The sequence below is a fragment of the Petaurus breviceps genome, unplaced genomic scaffold (genome assembly GCF_028583685.1).
Source record: "Petaurus breviceps papuanus isolate PSGF00001 unplaced genomic scaffold, PetGlider_PUasm1.0 90779, whole genome shotgun sequence".
NCBI classification, from domain to species: domain Eukaryota; kingdom Metazoa; phylum Chordata; class Mammalia; order Diprotodontia; family Petauridae; genus Petaurus; species Petaurus breviceps.
Window position 1 is genome coordinate 1122418 of NW_027187344.1, and position 17799 is coordinate 1140216.

The 17799-nt window shown below is 35.6% G+C and overlaps 2 protein-coding genes across 2 annotated transcripts; one reads left to right on the plus strand and one right to left on the minus strand.

Moving 5' to 3' along the window:
* Positions 1 to 140: 140 nt before the first annotated feature.
* PIERCE1 (piercer of microtubule wall 1) lies at positions 141 to 9341 on the plus strand. The gene is made up of 3 exons (XM_069069220.1): positions 141 to 355; positions 1335 to 1413; positions 3467 to 9341. Exons 1-3 carry the CDS (start codon positions 213 to 215, stop codon positions 3653 to 3655), a joined length of 411 nt encoding a protein of 136 aa, XP_068925321.1. The 5' UTR covers positions 141 to 212; the 3' UTR covers positions 3656 to 9341.
* A 2487-nt stretch (positions 9342 to 11828) lies between these two features.
* On the minus strand, positions 11829 to 16246 carry PPP1R26 (protein phosphatase 1 regulatory subunit 26). The gene has a single exon (XM_069069219.1). The coding sequence runs from the start codon at positions 16153 to 16155 to the stop codon at positions 12349 to 12351; it is 3807 nt and encodes a 1268-aa protein (XP_068925320.1). The 5' UTR covers positions 16156 to 16246; the 3' UTR covers positions 11829 to 12348.
* Between the last annotated feature and the right edge of the window lie 1553 nt (positions 16247 to 17799).

The following is a 17799-nucleotide window of genomic DNA, read 5'->3' on the forward strand; positions in this document are numbered from 1 at the left end:
TCTAAAATAAAAATGAATTCTGTTACATTAATAGAGTTCTGAAAATGGCTTGGAATTGTATTATTATACCTTTAAGAACAAGGTACTTTCAAGTCAAGTTCTAGGTTGCTTAGCAACAGAATGTTTGCTGCCCTGAAACACTCAGCTTAATTTTGCCTTGGCTCTTTCTTGTGTTTCCTCACAAACTGTTGCTCTGCTACACGGGAGGGGAAATGCCCCAAGAAGCCCCTCAACAATCTTCTGACCAGGATGAACAAAAGGCAGAAGGTTATTTGGAGAAAACCAGTGATTATTACCGAGTGAGCCACGATTTGCCAGCCAGGTTCAATAACCCTGGGTGGTTTCGGGGCTACAGGTGAGAAAGGGAACCATATGGGAATAATATCTTAAAGAGGTGGGAGGCAGAAAGGGTTTACAAAATAGGAACTTGTGGTAAGGCCTTCAAAAGCAAAATGTCATGGTCTAGACTAGAGACTCCCCACCTAGCATGCCTAGGCTGCTTAATTAAAAGACATAGAAGGAACGAAATCAAAACCACTGGTCTAAATTAAGGGAATTGTTAGGGACCTCAGCCTGTTTCCATTGTGGCTGCATTTAAGCCACACTATACAGGCTCCAAACATACCTGTCCTTTGAAGTAGCTCCTGAAAAGGCCTATCTAGAAGCTGTGGACATTGGTTCTGGCCTACTAATCCAGAATTCTGCCTCTCCAAGGAAAAATATATCTATGGAGTGTTCTCAGAGTCTTCCAGGAAGACAATGAATTTTATATCCAATTCTCACCTGAGCTAATCTTTATAAATTTAAGGGGTGTGAAGGGAAGGCTGGCTTTTGTGTGTGGGAATAACTGGGGCTCTGCCATTTGGTTTTTTTAGGCTATTGGAGGTAGGGGGTGGGGAAGGGCCATAGAACACCAAACCAGGCATAACCAGAGATGGGAAGAAAATGACAGTCCCTTCCAGATGCCTCCTTTCTCTTTCTTCTGGGAAGTTGGTACTACACAATGACAGTTCTCAACTTCCCTCCTTTCCTCTTGAAGTAATCCTTCTAGGAGATTTTTCTTTCTTTCTTTCTTTCTTTTTGGAGGGCAATTGGGGTTAAGTGACTTGCCCAAGGTCACATGGCTAGTTTTTGTGTTAAGTGTCTGAGGCTGAATTTGAACTCAGGTCCTCCAGACTCCAGGGTTGTTGCTCTATTCACTGTGCCACCTAGCCGCCCCTAGGAGATTTTTCTTATGTTATTCTAGACCAAAAAACTTGTCCCTAAAGTGATCTGGGATATGACTTAGATAAAATAATAGAATGTATAGTAAAATTGTTTTTTTTATCTAACAGGATTAAGGAAACTCATCCAGTATACAGGACATCTAACCAAATCTATGGTAGCAGGGCACCTACAGTACATGAAATGCCTGTAAGTATGAGATGGGCTCAGGAGAGACATTAGGTTTCTATGGGAGAAGAGACTTAAAAATCAGGCATTGGTTTAATGAGAGACAGAATGGGGGGAGGAGGTGGAGGTGGAAACCACAGAAAGCAGGAACATGAAAGGAGTGGGCTAGTGGGCAAGGACACAGAACTAGAGACGGGGTGTCTAGATTCTACACTCGGTTCTGATACTGACGAATTCTGTGATTCATCCTCCTTACCCCCACCCCCAAGAGAAGGCAAATCAGCTCTCCTCGCCTATTTCTTTGTCTGAATTCCTTTGCTTTCAAGCCAAGTAAAACATAACAAAATGTAGACTATTCAATCAAGACAAGCAAGCAACAAGCTGTTAAATACCTACTGTGTGTCAGGCACTGTGCAATTGTTTGAGTTATTCTTAATGAAGATACTGAATTAAATGATCTTTGAAATACTGTTTTAGAATTACTGAATATTCCAAAGGATTAAAAAATGTAAATGGTGAAAGATTCCCTTAAAAATATCTACATTCATGTAATAGTTGCTCTTTTTTTTTAAACAAATATATAGAGGGATAGTGTTGAATAGAGAATTTACTAACAAGCCCAAGTTAGAAAGTATGTCATTTGCTATTGTACAACCAGGCTGGTGGCATTATTTTCAGAGCTCCATTTCTATATGAAAACAGGAAATAAAAATGTGCTGTACAAAAAAAAATAGTGTCAGAGAGGGTTGATCTCTGCTGTTTTGAGGCTTGGGAGACAAAATATTATATAGGCTACTTAAGAACCATTAGGAGAACCAATGAAAATAATATATTATATTGAATAGAGACCACTTTCATTCCTTTACCTGTCATTCCCAGGTTTCTTCTATAATCTGGCATCATCATACCTTTTTAGACCTAACTGATAAACTCCACTTCACATCTTGGTGCCATTGCATTAGTTTTCTCCCATGACTGGAATGCTTGGCCTCCTGTCCTCTACTTCTTAGTTTTCAGGGTTCCCCTCAAAACCTAGCTCAACTCCCATGCTCTACAGGAAGGCTTTCCCATTCTCACTCCTTTCCCCACCCCAAAGCCTCTTGTGCTTTTTCTTATGAAACTACCTTCCATCCACTCTGCATATATCTTGTATGTACCTAGTTACTTATGTGTTTCCTTTATTAGAATGTTAACTTCTTGAGAGGTGAAAACCATTAATTTTTTTTAAACCTTTCTCTTTGTAGCACAGTGTCTGGCACATAGTAAGCACTTAAATCCTCTTTGATTGATTTATCAAGAAGACAGGTGCCATGTTACTTAAACTTTGCATCTCCCTCAGTAATAATCACAATTGCTTTTAAAAGCAGTCTATTGAATATATTGTCTGAATAAAGCATCTGATAAAGGTCAGCGTCACTTACTTTAATAGGCCTAGGAAATAATAAGTCATTTTTTAGTCATGTCTGACTCTTCATGACTCCATTTGTTTTTTTTGGGGGGGCAAAGATAAGAGTGGTTTACCATTTCCTTCTTCAGCTCATTTGACAAATGAGAAAACTGAGGCAAAATGGTTAAGTGATTTGCTCAGGGTCACTCATCTAGCCAGATCTGAACCCAGGAAGATGAATCTTTCTGACTCCAGGTCTGGCACTTTATCCACTGTGCCACCTAGTAGGCCTAAACAAAATTATACAGAATTATATCATGAAGATTTAGAACTTGTTTTATTTCTGAAAAGACTGTATCACTGATGCTGATATGGTGGTATCCCAGTGACTAGCAATACAGCTACTGAGAAGACTTCATAGAGCATAAAGTATGCCAAACAGAGCCAGAAAAACTGGGTTCTAATCCTGGCTTGGCCACTTACTACCTATGTCACCTTGGGTAACTATTAAGTGATGAAGGAAAAGTTACTTCACTTTTCAACAGTCTAGTGTCCTTACCTGTAATACTTATCAGTGTAGATACTACATTTCTGGGGGTAAGGGTTGTAGTAAAAGAAGTGCTTTGCAAAGCACTATAAATAAACTGTTATCCTTACTAATTAAAGTTTTCTTTTTTTTAATTTCAGAAAAGTTTTCACACTGCACCACATACGTTTTCTCAACATCATGGAAGCTGTGGGATATACAGAAACAACGGTTTTAACGTCTACACTGACAAAAGCATCGTGACGGGCATTGATAATTTCATCACGTATTATGATCGCTTGAACTTCCATCCCAGTTATAATGTTAATAAACCATCCATCTGTGATTAATGAGCACTACCCCCATCTCTCAATTGTAATCCTTTTTTCTAGATTGTAGTATTCTGAACAATCAGTGTAATCACTTCTTGTTAAAATGATTTTTAAAAATACAGCCATATTGAACTTTCTTAAAATTTTCTGCATATTTTTGGGGCAGTAAAATATACAAAGCACCACTTATCTCCTGTTTTAACCTCATTGTTATTTTAGGTGTAAAAGAAAATAACCTTCCACTAAACATTTCAACTAAGATGAGAATCAATAGAAATACACTGAATTCTATGAATTGACTGAAATGGATAATCAAGGCACAGGGTCTTTATACAGTGATTGGTTCTTTAGTTGATAAATGGATATGCAATGATAATTGTTCTCTGTAGTATTACCTAGAAACATTTTCATGCTCATATGGAACTGCCACTGAATATAAAGCATAATGGAAAGGTTTTGGATGATTTCCTGCCACTCACATTCTACCTGAGTGCTGCCTCTAGCATGGTGACAGCCAATGGGGCATAACCTCTGGCAGGGTCTACCAAAAGCTAAAGGCTTGTGTCTGTTGTCGGAAGACCAGCTTAGCCAAGTTTGGAAAAGCTTATCACCAGGTTAACTGCAGGAAGATGGATTTTTCTGCCAAAGTACATGGTCTTTCAGAGCTGCTAAGCTGTAGAGGGTTTACAATCTGAATGCCTGAAGATGATGAAATAATAGATACTTAAAGTACCAAAAGCAGAAGGATGTAGCATAGGTACTGGATTCTGAGCTTGGCTTAGTTTCATTTGACTGTCAGGGTGATATTGTTGTGGTCACTGTCCCTCCAACCTAGAAGATAGATGTAGGGAGTAGGAGGGTTGGGGAATGGAAGGGAGCTGATATTATTAAAAAAAAATTTTTTTTTGCTTTATATTCTTAAGTAACAGGCAAATGAAACAGTTTAAATTTCTCAAAAAGGAGTCCTTGATTAATACTTTCTATTAATGGCCTTTGATAAATGTGAATGTTTTTCTATTATATTATATTATTGTGAATATTATGTTTAAAGAAAGTATTCCCTTCAAAAGGCTTCTTATCACTGAAAAAGATGAGAAGAAATTAAACACTGTGGCTGGCCACTTTTTTGCTAATCTTTTATTAATACATAGAAAAACAGATTTTGGAAACTTTAAAAAGTCCAATATGAAGTAGAAACTGTTTAAATTTCTATAAGGTCTGGAGAGACAACAAAAAACTACGAATATGGGTTATATAACTAGAATCAATTCAAATGGATGATAAATAAAAACAGAATCTAAAATCAGACTACATATATGCATACAGACATTTATGGTACAAAATAAAATGTGTTCTATGTATGGTTGAAAAAAAGTTCAAACATCAACCATCAAACTGAAATTATTTTTTAAAAAATCTATTTTTATTCATATTATCAAGTAAAATTTCAACACTTCTATTTTTAGTCTCTGTTGAAATTATAAACACCAAATATAAAAATAGTTGTTACTGTCAAAGTTTTCAAATGTTTCCTTAACACTAGAAATCTAAATAGTAACACTGATTCTGAGAACTATCACCTTAAAAGAATAAAGTCAACAGGAAAATCAGTATTCTTTTAAACTAAACTGATTAAATACCTATTGCACGGCACTGTGTTGAGGCACAGAATTGAGGCAGTCTTTGAAATAAAAGCAAAAATAAAGAAAACTGGGAGTTATCTAAATAATTCAGGTAAAATCTCCATTTCCTTCTGGAGGTAAGCCTTGTATATTATATAGACTTAAGGTTTTAACATTAAACTTGATTTTTATTCCCAATCAAAATATTTAAATCCAAGTGTTCATATTTCTGGTTGGTTTTTTGAATTATGTTATAATTGGCCATATTAAAATATCTAATGATCTCTAGCATACTAGTGATAATATTATATTTCTGGTTAATGGAATCCAAACTGAATGAGTTAATACTAACTTATCTCAGATTCCTTATAACTTAATAATATTTGCATTTCTCATAAATATAGTATTTTTGGAAAGTGGTTATGAAAAAAAAATCTGTCAGATCACACATTTCTGTTTTTCTAAATGTTGTAGAGATTACATTTTAAATTGCCTGTATTTCTATTGTGGGTTATCTGATAGAACGTATATGACAATAATGCTAAATGATTCTAAAAGGTTAACACAAGGAAATCAACCAACTTAAAACAAGTTTGTATACTAAAATATCCATAGTCTAGTTCTTAACAATTGGCATAAACCCTGGTAATTATGTTTTAAGAATTTTGTTTTCTTAAAGTATCTGCACTAAGCCTATCTTTAAGTGCCAAGAAGTAAATGTTTTAACTTAACTGTGTGTACTTAAAATAATGAAGGAATACACTAGTCGATTTGTAGTCATGATTTCTAAAAAAAAAGAGTAGAATAATGTAATTGTCAGAAAAATGGATATATTGTAACAGCAAAATACTGTGTCCTTTACATTAGTTTTTCCCAAAGAACTCCTCTCTATGCTTGATAGAGTCTAATATCACATCCCACTTCATTATGTGGTATTTATGTACTTGTTTTCTCACTAGTATTAGACTATAAAGTTTTGGTCAGGAACTGTCTTTTTTATATTTCTTGGGTCCTCTAGTATCAAGCACAGTGACTTTTCAGTAGGCATAAAACGGAAGTGGGGAACCTGTGGCCTCAAGGCCATGTGTGGCCTTCTAGGTCCTTGGGTGTGGCCTTTTGACTGAGTCTAAGTTTTATAGAACAAATCCTTTTGTTAAAGGGATTTGTTATGTGAAGTTTGGATTCAGTCAAAGGGCCCCACTTGAGGACCTAGACGGTCACATGTAGCTTTGAGGCTGAAGGTTCACCACCTCAGCATAGAATAATAAGATTTTCTGTCCTAAGAAACCACTCAAGAAGTATATATGGTACTAGATCATATATGTTACTGGAATAGCATTCCCTCAAAACAGGGGCAGCTGGTGGTACAGTAGATAGAGTGCCAGGCCTGGAGTCAGAAAGACTCTTCTTCCTGAGTTCAAATCTGGCCTCAGAAACTAGCTGTGTGATCCTGGGCAAGTCACTTAACCCAGTTTCCTTATCTGTCAAATGAGCTGGAGAAGGAAATGGCAAATCACTCTAGTACCTTTGCCAAGAAAACCCTAAATGGGTCCATGAAGAGTTGGACAGGACTGAAAAAGACTGAACAACAACTTTCCCTCAAAATAGTAAAGAAGGCCCTGCTGGAGAGGAATGCTTGATTGTGGGTTGGCCCAGCACTCCTTTATCCGACATATTCCATCTAGATCAGGCCTGTACTATCTGTGACCCTTGGGTTGGCCATTTGCTGCACGCCAAAGGATTTCAGGTGGTCTGCAAAAAATATGGAGGAAATGTAGACGAAATCCTTTGATGTGCTACAGGTTGTGCAGGCCTGATCTAGAAGGAATGATTTTTTTCCTTTCCTAAATCTAAAAGATAACCTACATTAAGAGAATATAAAAATATGACCAACATTCAATGAAAATATCATATCCCTGACAGTATAACAACTAAATGTAACTATCTTGAAGACATGGAGATTAAACAAAACAAACTAGACTCTATGTGTGACTTCCTGCATGGTTATTTCTAATTATGGCTTCAAAGAACTTCATTTGGTGAAGTAGAATCATCTGTCAAGCTTTCTATTGAGTGGCTGAAGGTGAAACTTCTTACATAGCACCTCTGGGGACAAGATGACATAAGGCTCTAGTGTCAACCCAGGATTACGAGAGGTGGGAGGAGAGGAGCTGCAAAACATACAAGGGAAACAGCAGTCACTGGTAAGTATAAGGTAAATATTTTGCTATATGCTTTATATGCTCTCCGTATATACAGGAAATAGTAAACCTCAATTATACAGACTAACTTGGGAGGCAGAGAAATGAAGATCCTGGAACTTTCTTTAAAAACAGAGAATTTGGTCAAGGTTGTATCCTCTACCTTGAAACTTTAACATCTGAAAAAATGTTAACTGACAGAAGGGGTAAGTCTTCCATACAATTCAATACAGCCATTCCAGTAGTGACTAATGATGATGATGAGACGATATATTTACATAGTGCTTTATGGTTTGCAAAACCTTAAGCAGCTAGGTGGTACAATGGATAAAGGCTCTAGGTTGGGAGTCAGTAAGGCCTGAATTCAAATCCAGTCCCAAGACACTTTTTTTTTTGTGTGGGTGTTAAGCGTCTGAGGCTGGAACCGAACTTGGGTCCTCCTGACTCAAGGGCCAGCGCTTTACTCATTGTGCTACCTAGCCGCCCTATTTCTATTTTATGGGTGAGGAAACTGAGGCTGGGGAATGACTTGTCCTGTGTCACACTGCTAGGAAATGTCTGAATCAGGATTTGAATTTAGGTCTTCACTCCAGATACAGCATTCTTATCCACAGTACCACCATTAGATGCCCTGCATTGTTAACCAAATAACAGGTCAAAAGTTTGTCAAATGTAACAACTAAATTATCATACCAATGAATTAACTTTTTCTGCTTGAGTTATCACCTCAATCATAAAGAAAATGAGGTACAAGGGAACTTCAGAGCAGGTAAAAATCCCAATGCATCCGTCAGAAGAAAAATTATTTGAACACTGTGAGTAGCAGTAACTTCATGAAGTGTTGACTAGTGGGAAAGACAATGGTCCCACCCTATTTTCCCAATCTTATCTCCTCCACAGCATACATTCTATTTAAACTATTTGTTGAACATTCCCTGCACCTTCCTGTCTTTATCTTTTTTTTCCATGTTGTTCATTCCACCTAAAATTCACTGTCTGAATATTTAGCTATTCTGTACTCTAAGAGTCTAATTAAATGCCACCTCCATTATTCCTAGATCCTCTTAATACCCTATGTGATTTCTGCTTTCTCTTGATACCAGCAATATCATATATTTCATGACACTTACCGCATCACATCCACCTCATGCAGTTTGCCTATCTTAAAAACAACAAAAACCTACTAGACTGTGAGCTTCTGATCACAAGTACTTCTTCCTCAATGTATTCCCCCCAAACAGTTAAGATCCTCAATAAAACTTTGCTGAATTGTTCATCACCCATCCAAACCTTACATTTCCTTCGAGACCTAACTAAAGTTTCACCTTCCTTAAGTGATTTTCTTCATTGATCTCCTTTGGTCCCTGCTTTAACCCCAAATCTTTGCCTAATTTATTTTCTTAGTACTAAGATCTTACACAATATTAGCCCTACCTCTGCATATTATATTGCTTTATATAGAACATGACATCTGTAAGGCACCTTGGAGATCATCTACTTCAACTCCCTCATTTTAAAGATTCAATTCAATTTTTTTCTAATTCAAATTTGAAAAGATTCATTAAATGCCTATCAGTCAAATGACACATTTTTAAAGTGCTTACTACATGCTAGGTATTATGTGCTAGGTAGTCTAGAATAGGAAATAGAAAGAATAAAACCCAGTACTCTCAAAGAGTTTACATTCTAATGGTGGAGATAACAAATATACGTATAAGTATATTCAGGATAACTATGAAGACAATGTCTCTCTGCAAAGGCAAGGACATAGAAGATAGAATGTCATAAATGGGGAACAGGAAAAGGGTCAGTGTGATAGCACAGAATGTATCAAAGGCTCTTATAGTCTGTTTCTCTTAGGTGACTGTGTTATTAATTAAAGATGTGATGAGCTTATTTTATTTTGGTATTTTAAAACATTTGCTTATTAGGAAGATAATGCTTCATGATTATTCCTAGTTGTTTCATCTATATATTGCCTCTCCTACTAGACAACAAATTCCTGGGGAAAAAGTACTTTGTCTTTTATTTATTTTCTATTCTTCATGGTGTTTAGCACAGTGCTGTGCATGAATACATTTTTTTTTAAAAAGATGGCTGAGTGAAGAAGCAGTGTGCAGAATTAAAGGAGTCAATATGAGAAAGGTAGAAGTTGGTTTTTACCTTGTTTCTTCATTCACTACTCTGGGACAGCTTTTGTTTGTTTAGTATTAAGATCTTAATACTGGGAGATACTAAATAATACTCAAAGCATTATGCTGTTTCTTAACTCTGTCAAGTAAGTAAAATCCTAAGTATAAAGATTCTTATTCTTATGACATACTTTAATTAACTAGGATTTTTACTGTGAAGTGCATAGGTTTTTAAGGTAAAACTTAAAATTACCTTCTGAGATAAAGCACATAAAAACTGCTTTTTATGGTTCATGAACAGTCTTCAGTTTATTAGTTTTTAAAACTTATGAATTTATACCATTTCTTATATACAAAACAAGTTGATTTTTGTTTTTAATTTAAAAAGTGCTCTTTAAAAATGAAATGACATTTAAAGCACAGTTTACATGGGTTTGCATTTTACTTGGGAAGCACTTAAGTGAACCAATATCCTACCAAAAAAAGATATAAACACACAGACACCTACTGGAGCATCAGATAGAAATTCCAATCCTAAAATTGTTTTACCAAAATTTTTCAATAAGGACACATTCAACACAAATGGTATGTTGTTTCATATTCAGGTATTAATATGTATTACTGCTTAAACTTGTGGGAAAATAACAGAGAAAAACTCATCTGAATTTTAAAATACCAACTAACTCCAATTCTAAACTTAGGACAAAACATTGTTCTAGGCACACCATAACTAAGTTAGGTTAAAAAGTTTTTAAAAATGAAATGTTCTTCTACAAAATTCTGGTCAGACAACAAAAGTCTAGCATTGACCAGTATAAGGTTGATAAATTAACAAATGCCCATAATTTAAATGTCCTAACATGTTGATGCCCTGCAGCCCTAAGCCCACAATGGAAGTAGAAAAGTTGCTAGGTCTTTCACTATAATACCATATGACTAATAGCATTCTATCTCATTTTTAACAGTCTCTAATCCATTAGCAGAATATCATCCCATCAAAATAGATGATGAAACAAAGAAATTCTTTTTGACTCTATTTCTTTTATTATGGAAGCCCACTGTTCTCATTAAATAGTGGAGTCACTGTATAAAGAGCTTTGAAAGGCAATTGCTATGACAACTGAGTTATGGTTTGAAAATAAATTTCTAATATAAGGAAGACATACTTACATATCTGGGTTGTAAGTTCCATGAGGGCAAGGATTTTGCCTTAGTTATCTCTGTATCTCTTTCAGCACCTAGCACAGTGCTTTACAGATTGAAGGTGCTTATTAAATGATTGCTCAATGGATGTATAGTGTGTATCTCAAGACAATATATACATACAGCCTCTGTGTGTATCTATATACACACCCATATAATTGACTTGGGACACTGAAAATATCTGATAGTAGCTAATAATGCCCCAGGAAATTATTCAAAACATATTATTATATGTGTTTCAAGTGTTTTAGGTTTTCTATATCCAACTAGATTTAAATTCGTTTAAAGGTAAGAGCTGAGTTTCCATTTCTTATTAATCCCTCCATAATATCTACTATTGCATTTTGCACACTGCTGGTGCTCAATAAATGTTTGGTGATTGATTTTCCTAAAGCAACTATAAACAGTGCTTATTTTATTGCACATATCAAGGGGATGAAATTTAAAATACATACATAACTTTCATATTTTACAACCACTATCAAAAAATTAAAAAAAGTAGCTCCAATACAAAAAGCATTTAATTTAGATTTTATAATTGTCCTGTTATGGAACAAGATTATATATTAGAAAACTTCAGATGACTTTTACCAGGCATACTTTGGAAATATGAATTATATGGTAGATATAATACTGCCATTGAAATAATTTTATTTGGGATTTCTCAGCTTAAATGTGGAGAGCTCAAACAATTGTTCAACTGTACTTGTGCTTTGAAACATTTATTATTCAGAAGTTCTCCCTCTCCCCCTTTTTTTGACCTGTGATTTTTCATCAGTAGAGGGAAATTCTATAACGGATAAATTGAGGAACTCCCCTTACATCAATACAGACATCACGTGTTCTAAAACTTGAGAGCTTTTTTGAGTTAGTGAAAAAGTTGTCATAAAATATGCTTAGGAGTTTATTGAGATCAATGGGACCTATATTTAAGAAGTTATGTCCCCAAAGTCTGCTTTACTGTAGAAAAATGTTCCATTAAGAAGTTTTACTGACATGATAACCTTTGCCCTGAACCACCAAAAGAATTTGCTATTTAAAGAGTCTCATCAATGACTTTTTAGGCCTCCAAAGTTTGATATCTAAAATTTTTCATCAGTAATTAGTCGAATGTTACATATATTTAAAGCTGGCAGTGTTAGTAATTACTGGAGAAGCCTAGGTTTGCCTATTCAATTTTGGGTCGCTCACAACACTAATTCCACATGGGTGCTTTCCCGTCTATAGTAATCCATAACCACAGAATACTGTAGTTACACACATTCTAGAAAATTAACTACTAGATTAAAAAAAATATTTCATTACCGTACTTTAAATAATTTATAAAATGCTACAAATTTATATTTACCCAGGGCACACCTGTTAATAGAAACATTTGTTTCACATTAGTATACATATGTACATGTGAATGTATATTAGCAACTCCAGACAACTGCTTTCCCCCCTTTTAAATATCAAGCTCTCTAAATAACTATTGCGCTCTATTTAGCAGTTCTAGTCCTCTATCTCATTTATTTTATATAAAGACTCATGAAAACTATGGGAAAATGTACTTACAAATTTAGGGTCTTCCCCTTTACCACCATTAAATTTCTGTTTTTCTCTATGGAGGTGCCATTAAATTCACTGGAATCATTCTCTAATACTTTCTGATCTTGGACATCTTTACCAACAATCCTTCTATTTCTTAAATCTATTATTTTCCCTTCTGAACTGAATTTCTTGACTTCATGTATGTTTGATTCTGCCTGTGTCTTTCTATTTTGCCAATCAGACCCTTCCTTCTTCAAAAGCAAGTATGAGCTTCCAAATATTCCTGAATCTTTGCTCAATTTGTTCTCTTTTAATGAGGTGAAGAGGGGCACCTGCAAAGGGACTGACCGGTTTGAATCTAAAAGACTTGTTTGTTTGCTACCTTGAGATGTACTCTTTCCAAAATTAAATACTCCAGTTGGAATCAGAGAATGAAAGCCAGTCAAATGTAAACTTTGCTGATGATCTACTGTACAATTTATATTACTCTTTGCTTGACTCTTTAATCTTTTTTCTCTCTCCTTCCTATGATTCCCTTTATGTACTGTTTCTCTACCTTCTGTGTTAAACACACAAATATTCTGGAACACTCCTTCATGGACAAAATCACTCTGCAGAGTATACTGTCTGTTGAAAAGCAAATGTCTCTCATTTTCAGGTACAAATTTTTGATCACATGTATTTTTGCTGCACCATTTTCCCTGAAAAGAGTTATTTTTTTCTGGAGTCGTAATATCAGTAATACAGTAGTTCTGCAACCTACTGACAACATTTTCTCTAACAGCGGGTTCGAGACAGTTTTGACTTTGGTCTTTGATACAGACATCTTTCTTATCTATTGATGCTTCCTTTACAGATAAACTGCCACAACAACTTTTAGGTGTCACTGTCTCATGTTTTGTTTTTACAGCCAAAGTAGAATGGAGGTAGATGTTCCCAGGACAGGATGTACTTTTCCTACCATCATTTAAAATATTTATTGCACTTTGTATTACAGTTTTATCAGAGATTTTTAGGTCCTCGGCTTTCTGAGAAACTATCTTATTCTTTTGACTTTGGCTGGATAACAAGCCAGTCTGATGCTCCATGGACTGATGCTTCTCTTTTCCACTAACAATTTCAGGCTTAGAAACTCCCCTTATCCCAAGAGCTGTTGTTACACTACCCTCCTGAATTTCTGAACTGCTCACAGAGTATTTGGCTTTTTCTGCCAAAAACTTTCTAATTTCTTGTTCAATGCTATCATCACTATCCACTGAACTGCTGTCATCAGAGAGTGAGATTGTACTGATTGCAGAGTTTGGATATTCACTGATTTCCATGTCATTTGAAACTAACATAGGTTTTGAGAAAATTTTTTTCTCCAATTGGAATGCCAGTTGTAGATCCTCCTGCTTTTTTTCCTGTTTCCCTCTTTCTGTTCTGTTGTTACAAGTGTTCAAAGGTTTCTTTACTGTGTTCTCCCTATTGTCTCTTTTAGATCCTGGGAGACAGCTTTTCAGTAAATGAGGACTTTTATCTTTCCAGTGCTTTTGGAGCTTACTAAATTTATCTAAAAATTGAGCTCCTGTGCTACTAAGCTTAACCTTTTTTTTACAGTGAGGTTTGGGGTCCCTGCATCTTTTTTTAAATTTACGCTTTGATCTTAATAGGTCCTTAATAGCCGTATCAAGGTCTTCATCACTGTCCAAAGAACTACTTTTATCACCAGACCCAGGCTTCTCTTCTTCCAAATTTCTCCCCTGTGCTACTTTACCATGGGCTTGTGATAAACTACTTCTCAGGTCTAAGGCAATGCGCTCATCAATAAGCCCAACTAAATTGGAAGAGAGGAACTGACAAGTCATTTCATTCTCCCTACTTTCAGATTTACAGATTTTATCCTGACTGCTCAACTCTTTTTTTTCTTGGAACATATGAATTTTCCCCTGACCATACTCAGTTTTCTGTGGGCATCCTCTTTCTAACCCTTTAGTTTTCTTCGGTGTTAGTTGTTTCACGACTTTCCTTTCCCCTTTAAGTTTTCTTTTGCAACACAGTGATAACTTTAGTGTCTTAGAAAGTGGGACTTTAGGGCTACTGCCCTGATTACTATGTTCAGGCAATAGTGGTCCCTGCACAGACTTGGAAAGGTTTTCTGGTTTGTCCAGTAAACGTTCTGATTGTGCCTTAAGGGCCAAAAAGGTTCTGATTTCTTGCTCAATGCTATCATCACTGTCTACCAAGCTGCTATCACTGTCAGGGTGGGAAGGCACATTTTGGGAAGAGAAGAGAGGGTTTGTAGAAAGTGATCTGTCATTGCTTTCCACATGGGAAGGCATGATTGTTTTGTAAATGTCAAGTATAGCTTCTGCACACATTAACTCAGCAGATGTTTCAGCCTGGAATGAAGGTTGTACTGTAAACTCACATTTGGCAATTGTATTCATGGGAGGTGTAGAAACTTTGGTTTCTTTCAGTGGTTTAAAGAGTTTGTTGGAGTCACAGCTACTATTGCTCAGTTCTGTAACCTTTGTAGCAGTCTGTTTCCTCTTGCTATTCAATGTTTTTTTGTGGCTTTCAAGCAAGGCACTTTTTGAAGAACCAACTGCAATACTTGTAGTAAGGTCTGATACTTTGTCATCTCTGGGCTGTGTTTTTTGCAATAGGTTACTATCCACTGTAGAACTTGCTTCCTTTCTTGTTTTCTCCAATTGGTACATTTGAATGGCTTCCTCAATGCCATCATCACTACTTGAATCAGATATCTCATATACAAGAGCTGCACTTTTGAGTCTTTGTTCCCTTCTATTTGCCCAGGAATGCTTTTTTTCTACACCTTTATTTTGTGCTGTTTCTAAAGGATGGCACATACCTGCCAGTTTAGGAGGTGCCAGCCTTGTATTAGTAAAGTTTTCAGATTCTGCGCTGATTTTAGGCTTGAAGCACTTGGGCTGTACATTAGTCTTCCCCAATTCTGGATACTGTTTAAAGATTAGCTCCTTACATCCTTGCTTTAAATCTTGGCGATTTGATTTGACAATGGATTCTTTATTGGATTTAGATACGGCTTTAACCAAAACCTCTTTCTGATCTGTTCTTTTATCCAAAGGGATACTGCACTTATGGACCTCCTGTTGCTTCTTCTCATTCAGGAACTGTTCTATTTCAGCTTGTATGCTTTGCTCAAAAGAGTCATCACTACTTTCACTAAGAGGAGAACTAGCTCTTGGCTTATCATGTATTCCCTTGGGATTACAAATGACAGCTTCTGATACCACATCAGATTTAAATTTCACAGGAGGTAGGTGAGTGGTCACATTGTTCTGAGGGAAATCTTGTTTGACTCTGTTATTCCCATCTGTTGTACCAAAACAAGTTGTATTGCTGCTGGGTAATGACTGAATAGTGTTACTTTTCTCCTTTAGATATTCCTGTATTGCTTGCTCTATCTCCCGGTCCACAGAATCATCACTATCTGATTCCAATACAAGAGGTCCAAAATCAGAGGAATCATCTTTCATGTGGTCAAATTCAGTAGACAATTTACTTTTGGCATGTGTCGAGTGCTCCTTAAGCACAATCGTATTAGCAGCTGCAATTCTGGCTCCTTTGTATTTACCTTCCCTTTGATTTTTCTGCATAATGTACTCATTGTTCATACCCAAGGAAGCCTCCTCACTTTGCAGGTTGTTTATGATCATTTGAACTTTTGCACTCACAGATGCTCTAGCAATATCCTCTTCAGATTCTGAGAAACACACAGGAAATCTAAAACTCCCTGACTGTCCAAATGATTCCCATTTTGACTGTAGAGCAATCACTGGAGGGGCATTCATTAGAAACATTCTAGCAGACAATGATGGAGTGTGCAAAGGGACGATTTTTTATATTTATATCTGTTTCACATCCTGTAAAGAAACAAAGAAAGGGACATTTATATTCTAAATACAAGAAACCCATGATGTTGATAAACAGCATGACAGAATTGGTAATGTTTTCTTATGATATTTCAATTTTGCCATAAATATCAAAATTTCCTAGAAATACATTGTATTGTAAGTACATCCAGAAAAAAAAAATCTAGAAACTTGTAAACTAATTTTTGCCTACTCTCTTATTACCTCCTGTAGTCATATGTAATTTGTAAAGACAGTTACCACCAATTCAGTTCAGCAGACAGTCACACCATTTTTAATCTTGTGGTAGCATGGAATACTGCAACATATCAAACTAAACAGCTATGGGATTCAACTCAGATTCTGGGCTATTTATATGTAATCTTATCAAATTGGTGGAGCCTTCCATTGATTCAATTTATTTGTGTATCTCTTTTAGTTAAGAGTAGTTATATGCAAAAGTGATTTGATATATCCTTCTATTTAGCTAACCTATGGAATACAGAAGTGGCAGATATATTACAAAAATTTAAATTATTAACATTAATACACTATGACTTTTATACATTTAATTTCTTAATCATTGGGGTGATATATAAATATGTGACAAGGCTCTGTTAGAGTTTATACAGGTATAGGATAATTTGGTAGTCTTACTACTTTAGGAAGAAAAAACAGAAATTTTTCATTGTGATTAGGCTTGGAATCATAAAATATGAGAACTGGAAGAGAATGTTAGAATTCAGTTAATTTGACCTTTTCATTGTGGAAATGAAGAAATATAGGTCAAGAAAGGGGATGAGTAAGTTAGTGATAGAGCTGGGACTAGAGACCACGTCTCTGACTCTTAGATTGGGGGAACATTCCATTAATAAGTCATATTGCCACCTCCAATGGGGAGGATATAACATTGTGACCTACAAAATGAACGAATAGGAAACAAAATAGCTTAGAGCTCCTACCACAGATTTTGAAAATTTAGGCTTGAGTTTTCTCTATTATAATGCTACCTTTCCCTTTAAGCTAGACTTAAGCTAGTTATCTGGTATTTATAGGTCTACAACATAGACACCTTCCAAAGTGGAAGTAAAATACCAAACATATATGTGTGTTTGTATGTATATAGACATGCATATATGTATGTATATGTATATACATGCACACATACGTATACACACATATAAGGAGCAAGATTTTTTTAAAAAACAAAAACATTTCTGGAGTAGTGGTTTGGAGTTGGAGGATCTGTATTTAAACCCTAGCCCTGAAACTACTACCCCACCTCATATGATTTTGTCAAGTTATTTAACCTTTCTGAGCCAGTGTCTTTTCTGTAAATTGAAGGGATTAGATTAGATGACCTCTAAGATCCTTTCTATCTCTAAAGCTATAATTCTATCATCCTATGAATAATTAGCAGCTGCAAAAAGAAAATTATGAAGCAAATGAAATGATTTATATTCCAAGTGTGATACTATAATGTCACAATTTAAATGCAATTACTTGAAGAGGTTCTCCTCAGGAGTGAATTCTATGACATTGAAAAGTTGATTTAGTTTTTAAAATGCCTCAGACCTGATTCTTAATTGTTTC

Coding starts and splice junctions, on each gene's coding strand:
- PIERCE1 (XM_069069220.1), top strand. CDS start 213: ATGCCCCAAGAAGCCCCTCAACAATCTTCTGACCAGGATGAACAAAAG. Junction 356..1,334: donor GGGTGGTTTCGGGGCTACAG/GTGAGAAAGGGA, acceptor TTTATCTAACAG/GATTAAGGAAACTCATCCAG. Junction 1,414..3,466: donor CTACAGTACATGAAATGCCT/GTAAGTATGAGA, acceptor TTTTAATTTCAG/AAAAGTTTTCACACTGCACC.
- PPP1R26 (XM_069069219.1), bottom strand. CDS start 16,155: ATGTTTCTAATGAATGCCCCTCCAGTGATTGCTCTACAGTCAAAATGG.